We start from the raw sequence: 8,416 nt of genomic DNA on the forward strand, positions 1-8,416 counted from the left end.
TACAATAAAACTAGCAGGGCGTGGTGGCGCGTGCCTGTAATCCCAGCTACTCAGGAGGCTGAGGCAGGAGAATTGCTTGAACCCAGGAGGCGGGGGTTGCGGTGAGCCGAGATTGTGCCATTGCACTCCAGTCTGGGTAACAGCAGCAAAACTTCGTCTCAAAAAATAAAGAAAGAAAAGTACACACATATACAAAATTTTACATAAAATTTCATGAGATCCAGGGATCCTCTCAAGTCCATCCATGTGTCTCTAGCTCAAGAACTTCTGAAATAATGAGAATGGAATAAACAGCACTAGAGGGCAAAATTCAGAACTGAAGAGATGAGATAGAAAACGGGCAAATGCTAATGCCCCCCCATTCAGAACCCTGGGATCCTGGAAGGAACTGCACTAGGTGTGAAGGTAGCCTCTGCCTCTCTCCTTCTCTTGTTACACAGAACGTTTAACACATTGTTTGTTACTTTACCACATTGTGCTGGACATTCAGACTGCAAACTTCATTAGAGCAGAGACCGTATCTGTCTTACTCACCATTATATACCCGGAGCCTAGTATGAATCCAGCATAGTTGGCTTTCAAATATCTGCCAGATGAATTTACTGGGTATCTGATTCTTTCCAGTCCTAGTCTCCATAGCTCCTGAGTTATGGAGGGTCTCGGTGATAAAGGGAGTTGGTGGGCTCATGGAATAAACAGAGTTTCCTTGAAGCTGAGCAAATATTCAGATCCATGAGAATCCTGTATCTCTTTCTTCAGGTCCAAAAGGCAAAAATTTTTTTAAAAAGAGAACCCTGTATCTCTGGGGTTGTTTCTATGCCTTGTGATATAAAAGTCACTCAAAGGCTTCAAATAGTAAGTGATAGAGCCATATACTGGAACCCCAGGGTTAAATGCTCTCCTTGGGTATCTCCTCTGCGTTCTCAAGTTCTGGAATATGACTACATTCTCTCAAATTGCCCCTCTATTGGGAATTCTTATATCTCTACTAGGCAAATTCTAAGTCACTGTGAAATGCCTCTTTCTCTGGGAAATCTGTACTGGTACTTTCAGACAGAATTATATCATTTCCACTGGTTCCCTTTGTACTTGCACATTTCATTATGTGTATTCTAAAAGGGCAGGGGCCCGACATTTATCTCTGTATCCCAGCAATGATGTTTGGCATATAGAAGGTGGTTAACGACAACTATGAACCACTAAAAGAATATAAACACAATCGCTTTCCCCAACACTACTTCTGCTCCTTATGTGCTGGTCAAAGACAATGGATTTGGTATGAATAAGCCTTTGTTATTCACAAGGTAGTTACCTGAAAACAAAACTCCATGGTCCTCTTTATGAGTACTCCAAAAAAACAGAACATACATGACAGATGTACAACAGAAAGAATAGGACAGAAAAGGTTTCTGCCTGAGCAGAAGTTGAAGGGCTGTCTAGGTAGAAATTCAGGGCAAGAACATCTTCAATATGGTAACGGGCATTTATGAAAAGCCCACAGGTAACATCACACACAATGGTGAAAACTGAAAACTTTCCGCCTAAGATCAGGAGCAAGACTCCTACTTTCCCTATGCTACTTCTATTCAACATTGTACTGGAAGTTCTATCCATAGCAATTAGACAAGAAACAGAAACAAAAGGCATCTAAATGGGTAGGGAAGAAGTAACATTATCTCTATTTACAGATGACATGGATTATATATGTATAAAAATATATATACTATACATAGTATAATCTATATATTATATAATACGTTTATATCCCTCAAGAATCCACAAAAAAAGCTAATAAACAAATTCAGCAAAATTGCAGAGTACAAAATCAACATACAAAAATCAGTCTTTTTTTTTTGAGGCAGCATCTCAGTCTCGCCGAGGCTGGAGTGCAGTGGCATGATTTTGGCTCACTGCAACCTCCACCTCTTGGCTTCAAGTGATTCTCCTGTCTCAGCCTCTTGAGTAGCTGGGACTACAGGTGCATGCCACTATGCCCGGCTAATTTTTGTTTTTTTTTTTGCCAATCAGTGTGAGCTTGTAAGGTTGCTCAGGTTAGCCTTGAACTCATGACCTCGCCTTCGCAAGTGCCACGACATCTGGCGGGAGCCACTTTGGACCCCAATTTTTGTAGTTTTAGTAGAGACGAGGTTTCACCATGTTGGCCAGGCTGGTCTTGAATTCCTGACCTCAGGTGATCCACCCCACTCAGCCTCACAAAGTGCTGGGATTACAGGTATGAGCCACTGTGCCCAACCAATAATCTATCATATTTCTATACAGTAGCAATGAATAAATACTCTAAACATGAAATTAAGAAAACAATTCCGGCTGGGCATGGTCCACAGGTCCTAGATAGTCTTGTAGTAGTGTCTGTAGTCACAGGAAGGCCAGGGTCCCTGCTTCTGGTACCAGTCGCAGATCTTCACCTCCAGCTCACCACTGGCCACCTTGAGTGTGTGTACCTCCTCCTGGTAGGAGATCACATGGAGCCGTCACCCAGGCCCCTGAAGGACGATGTGGCTTATGAGTGGCAATAGCTGTAGGAAGTCATGGCGAGGTAGAACACGACCAGAGGCTGTGGATCGCACGAGGAGCTGTTTTTTTTGTTTTAAGGGTCACGGTCTCATTCTGTTACCCAGGTTCTGGAGTGCAGCAGCACACAGTTGACTTTAACCTTGAACTCCCGGCTTCAAGTGATCCTTTTACTTCTTTCTCTCAAAGTCCTAGGATTTTTTTTTTTTTTAAGATGGGGTTTAACCATATTGGTCAGGCTGGTCTTGAAATCCCAACCTCAGGTGATCCGCCCGCCTTGGCCTCCAAATGCTTGGATTAGAGGCGTGAGCCACTATGCCCGGCCAAAGACCTAGGATTATAGCCATGAGCCACAGTGCCTGGCCAGTTAAAGTGGTTAATGTTACGTTATGTGAATTTTACATCAATCATAATAAAAAAGAAACCAGAAGTAAGAAAACCAGACGCAAAAGATGTTAGAAAAAGGGATCTATTTACAAACCAAAAAGTCTCGAAATTCCTGTTGGAAGGAGGTAGCAAGTGGGAGCAGGTCCCTCGAAGAAACCCCAAGTACCAGCCCATGGGGTCAGCCCTTGCCCCTATGGCCCATTCTTGTCACAACCCAAGAAGCAATCTCTCCAATGCCCACAGCCCTCAGTCTTCTTGCCAGTCATCCTGTGCCCAGGCAGGCATTGGCGAAAAGTACTCAAAGCCTGGCCCTTTATAGCTTAGGGCATGTAGGAACATCACAAGGTCTTGGGGCAAGGGATCCTGTCGTACCAGCCGGCACTCTGCACAGAGTGGGTCTGTCTCTTGATTCATGACGTCTGTTTCAATTGCCTTCTCTGGTGCCAATGCTATTGTGCCCAAATCCTGAGGCACTGCCTCAACTACTTCCTCCATCTTCTGGGCAGCAGCAGCCAACTCTTCCAGGTTGTCCTTGCCCAACTCTGAGGAGGGGGCCGCAGAGTCTGTGAGTCCTGCGGACAGGTCACCCTCACAGAGATCTAGCACATCCAGGCTCTGTTTGGCCTGGTGCTCTGCTACCAGGTCCCGTAGCAATTCCTCATCTGTCTTGGGAATGTGGCCACCCCGGCCTCGGGAGGGACCCCAGGCAGCTGAGTTATAGATGGGGTCGTTGAGAATGGGATGGCCCAAGAACTGAAGGTGGACTCGAATCTGGTGTGTGCGGCCTGTGAGTGGCCGGCACTGTACCACACTGGAGTGGCCATTGTAGCTGAGCCTCTGGAACACTGTCTCACAGGGCTTGCCCTGGGGATCTACACGGCACACCCCTACTTTGTAAGACACCACTAAGATGGGTTCTTTACAGGTCACTTCCTCGTTAGGGAACTCCCCTTCTACCCGGCACACATACTCCTTCTCCAGCTACATAGGAGGAAAGAGGAAAAAAAGTCAGTACAAAGCCTAAATTCATGGAGTCCAAACCCTCTGTGGGGTGATAAGGACCATTGTCAGACAGAAGATTCCAATTCCAGCTCTATCATTTGCCAGTTTTGTGATCTTGGTTACATTACTTACCCTCTAAATCCTACTAACTCATCTAGAAAATGTGAAATTAGAAAAGCATTTACTGGCTGGGTGCAGTGGTCCATGCCTGTTATCCCAGCACTTTGCGAGACAGAGTTGAGTGGATCACCTCAAGTTGGGAGTTCCAGACCAGGCTGATCAACATGGAAAAACCCCCGTCTCTACTAAAAAATACAAAATTAGCCAGGCATAGTGGTTCATACCTATAATCCCAGCTACTTGGAAGGCTGAGGCAGGAGAATCGCTTGAACCCGGGAGGCGGAAGTTGCGGTGAGCTGAGACTGCACCATTGCACTCCAGCCTGGGCGACAAGAGTAAAACTCTGGGCTGGGCGCAGTGGCTCAAGCCTGTAATCCCAGCACTTTGGGAGGCCGAGGCGAGTGGATCACGAGGTCAAGAGATCGAGACCATCCTGGTCAACATGGTGAAACCCCGTCTCTACTAAAAATACAAAAACTTAGCTGGGCATGGTGGCGCGTGCCTGTAATCCCAGCTACTCAGGAGGCTGAGGCAGGAGAATTGTCTGAACCCAGGAGGCGGAGGTTGCGGTGAGCAGAGATTGCACCATTGCACTCTAGCCTGGGTAACAAGAGCAAAACTCCGTCTCAAAAAAAAAAAAAAAAAAAAGAGTGAAACTCTGTCTCAAAAAAGGAAAAGAAAAGCATTTACCTCATTGGGCTCTGATAAGCATTTAGTAAATTCGGCTCTAGTGTGTATGGTACTAAACCTGGTATACAGTATGCATTCAATAAATGTATCACGATTCAGATCCAAAATTACAAGTCTCAAGACAACACTTATTACCGTTAAACTCCTGTATCAAGCTTTTTCCAACTACATCTAGAATATTTCCACAGGGCAGGCTCTCCCAACAATCTTAAAAGCCTTGCTCAGCCTGTCAGCCTTTTATTTTTTTATGTTATTTTATTTTTTTGAGACCAAGTTCTTGCTCTATAGCTCAGACTGGACATCAGTGACACGATCATGGCTCACTGCAGCCTCAACCTCCCAGGCCCAAGAGATCCTCCTACCCAGTCTCCCAAGTAGCAGAAACCACAGGCATGTACCACCATGCCAGGCTAAGTTGTTTTTTTTTTGTAGAGACAGGGTCTCCCTATGTTGCCCAAGCTGGTCTCAACCTCCTGGGCTCAAGCCACCCTCCTGTCTCAGCCTCTCCAAATGCTGGGATTACAGGTGTGAGCCACCGTGCCTGGCCCTGTCGGCATTTTAAAACTTCAAAACAGCAAACTACTAAGAGAGGCAGTGTAAGTCATCTCTAAAGATTTTTTTGGAAACATTATGAGATATCCTGCGTTTGGCACTTTAGGCGTTGACTTGCCTTAAGGTAAGAAGAAAGGTCAAATATAAAGACCCACTTCAGAACTCCGTGATGCCCTTTTGAAACAGAGCATTCGAGAGCACAAGAAATGGCCCATAGGAGGCAAAAAGTGACTCACCTGCCGGTCCCGAACCTGCTCGTGAATTCTCTCAGAGACTGCAGCTGTCTTCGCAAACATAAGTACCCCTGAGGTAAGGCGGTCAAGCCGATGCAATGGGTGTAGCTCTTTGAGTTGGTGCTCCTTGCCTAGGATGAAGATAACTGTGTTGTGTCGGAAGCGGCCACAGGGGTGGACAGGAATGGAGGAAGGCTTGTCTACAACCACCACATCTTCATTCTCAGCTAGCAGGCGAATGGGCTCTGCTGTGACTGGTGGCTCATGCCTGTGCACTGTGTTTCGCAAGAAATCATTGTCCTATCAAAGACAAAGATAACAAGTCAGCCCAGGGACCAGTAGCTTGTAATCAGTCAACTCCATACCCAGCTTCCCATGTTCCCTACTGACATGGAAAAATGGTGACAGCACATCCTTAGGCAGAAAGAGCAGTGTGCACAGGTACTCAATTTATAAAAAGACAGACAGACACAGGCATTGAAGTTACTGGAAGAACATACACAAAAATGTTAACTGTGATATCTGATGGTGCGATTATGAATGTTTTTTTGGTTTTGCTGATTGTATTTTCTCTACAATGAAGGTATCTTAAAGGTAAAACTTTTTTTGAGACAGAGTCTCGCTCTGTCACCAGGCTAGAGTGCAATAGTTCGAGCTCCGCTCACTGCAACCTCCGCCTCCCGGGTTCAAGCAATGCTCCTGCCTCAGCCTCCCAAGTAGCTGGGACTACAGGCATGTGCCACCAGCCAAATTTTGTATTTTTTTAGTAGAGATGGGGTTTCACCATGTTAGCAACGATGGTCTGAATCTCTTGAACTCATGATCCACCCACCTCGGCCTCTCACTCAAAGTGCTGGGATTACAGGCACCACCGCGCCTGGTAAGGCAAAACTTTTTTAATGGAGGAAAACCTCCGTAAATCATCACTTATCACTATCTTGAACAAACAAAACTAAGGTTTAAGTCCAGGGATGTGGGCTCTAGACCAGGATTTGGCACAGGCTCACTACATGCTCTTGGGCAAGTCGTTTATCTTCCCTGGGTCTCCATTTCCTGTGGAATGTGAGGGTTAGACCAGAACTGTGCTTTTAGAATTGAGATAGGAGAGGGAATTCGTCAAAGTAAATCTGTTATATATTGACTCAAATAGCTTGATCAATGGGACAAGTTACTCTAAAACCATCCATTCCCCAAATGCTTTCCTCCTCTCACAACATGGTAAACCACTGTTACTCACAGGTAAACAATGTAACTTCTGACAGGGGTGTCTGGTATCTCACACCTGTGATGGAATTTGAAAGGAGTCAAAGCACTAGGCTAAACAATTCTAGTCATAAAGACACCTGACATCTCCCAACTCTATTAACGTATCAGGCTCTACGTTAAACAGGTTTAGTTATAAGGAGCACGGGCTTTGGTAGTGGCACTGTTTGGTCTTACTCCTTGAGTTTCCTTAGTTTCCTCATAGGTAAAATGGAGTGGCAATACCTACTTCACAAGGTTGTCATTAGAATTAGACGTTAATGGAAATAAAATGGTTAACTTTGTGCCCAGCACACAGTAAAGAGACATAAATGATAGCCCCTATTATTACTATTTGCACCGAGATCTACAACGCAGGATAAAGTGATCAGTGCCCTTGCCACAAGACAGTGTTTAAAGGAATTATGACAATTCCAACTTCTGTCCTTTGGTAACAAGGAAGCTGCCCTGAAGAAGAGGCTAAACAGGCTGAGTTCTGAAGCACAGAGACTCTGTCCACTTTCGAGGGTGGAAAACGGGGTCTAAAAGCGTGTTCCAAATGAAAGCGCGAAAGCTTTAGAGTTGCCATGATTTTAATCCAGTACCTATGCTTTACTGAGCCAAAACAAAAACAAACACAAAAAACCACCCCCTTTCCTCGCCGGCTTCTGGCCAGCCCCAACAGGACTCCACCTTGAGCACGATGTTGAGGTCCTGCACCGGCTCCTCGTTGAGATGCAGGCGGCCCGCCCGGATCGCGGCCTCGTAGTAGGCCAGGGGCTGGGCTCGGAACTCGGTACTGAAGACGTGCAGCAAGCTGTGGCCCACCCAGCGGCCTTTGCAGTAGGTCCGGAAGTCAAAGTAATAGGGCCGCACCTTACGCAGGCCGCCCTCGAAGTAATAATTGGTTTCCGCGAAGTGCTCATCGCCGAAGCTCACCCCGGTCCGCCGCTTCTTCGGGGGCGGCACGACACGCTCCCCGGTTGCGCCGCGGCGCTTCTTACGCTTGCCCGGGCCCTGGGCTGCAGTCGAGGCATGCTCCCCGCCAACTGGGGCCGGCTCCACTTCCTGGCCCGCTAGCTTCGGGAGCTCTGGGGGAGGCCCAACTATCGCGTCGCCACCACCGTCACCGTTTTGCTGATGCAGAGCCTTTAGCCCGCCCGTTGTCCCAACCTGGGTAGACAGTGTTTCTGCCATTGGGCCCTTATAGCCACTCCAAGTCCTGGCAAAACTAGAGCGCTGGAGGTCGTAGCTCCACAGTCCCAGAACCCCGGGCCATCCGCGGCGGCTCAGCCACATAACCACGCTGCCCCAACTCCGGGGTCGCGATCTGAGGACGTCACTAGGCCCCAGCGAATCAGAGAGGTCCAGTCCCGAGGCGTCTGCGTTGAGTGAGCGAATGAGTGAGTTACTCGAGTTGAATTAGGTGAATTGAGTAAGTGGCGATAAGACTGTAAATGTCTCACCAAAAGTGATCTTACGCAGATGTCTTCCTATTAGGAGATACGACGTTATTTATAAAGGAAACCCTTGGAATTGCTCTGTGTAAAGGCCATGGCAGCAGTTGGTCGTGTAGATTCCGATTAGTCCCTTGGGTATGGAGAAACACTTGAAAGGAGCTTTATTTAAAACAAAACAAAAACTAACAACCAGAATAA

The 8,416-nt window shown here is 46.8% G+C and overlaps 1 protein-coding gene across 1 annotated transcript; it reads right to left on the reverse strand.

Annotated features, from left to right (window-relative positions):
- Positions 1–2,002: 2,002 nt before the first annotated feature.
- On the reverse strand, positions 2,003–8,077 carry RPUSD2 (RNA pseudouridine synthase domain containing 2). Its single transcript, XM_009005547.5, has 3 exons — positions 7,452–8,077; positions 5,520–5,816; positions 2,003–3,900 (listed from the first exon to the last, which is right to left on the reverse strand). The coding sequence occupies exons 1-3, from the start codon at positions 8,055–8,057 to the stop codon at positions 3,166–3,168; spliced, it is 1,638 nt and encodes a 545-aa protein (XP_009003795.3). The 5' UTR covers positions 8,058–8,077; the 3' UTR covers positions 2,003–3,165.
- Between the last annotated feature and the right edge of the window lie 339 nt (positions 8,078–8,416).

Source organism: Callithrix jacchus, chromosome 8 (genome assembly GCF_049354715.1).
Source record: "Callithrix jacchus isolate 240 chromosome 8, calJac240_pri, whole genome shotgun sequence".
In the NCBI taxonomy this organism is placed as follows: Eukaryota; Metazoa; Chordata; class Mammalia; order Primates; family Cebidae; genus Callithrix; species Callithrix jacchus.

What these genes read in the sequence shown, in the direction of transcription:
- RPUSD2 (XM_009005547.5), bottom strand. Translation starts at nt 8,057, where the DNA reads ATGTGGCTGAGCCGCCGCGGATGGCCCGGGGTTCTGGGACTGTGGAGC. An exon ending in ACCTCAACATCGTGCTCAAG is followed by an intron (nt 5,817 to 7,451) that starts GTGGAGTCCTGT and finishes TGTCTTTGATAG; the next exon opens with GACAATGATTTCTTGCGAAA. An exon ending in AGCAGGTTCGGGACCGGCAG is followed by an intron (nt 3,901 to 5,519) that starts GTGAGTCACTTT and finishes CCTCCTATGTAG; the next exon opens with CTGGAGAAGGAGTATGTGTG.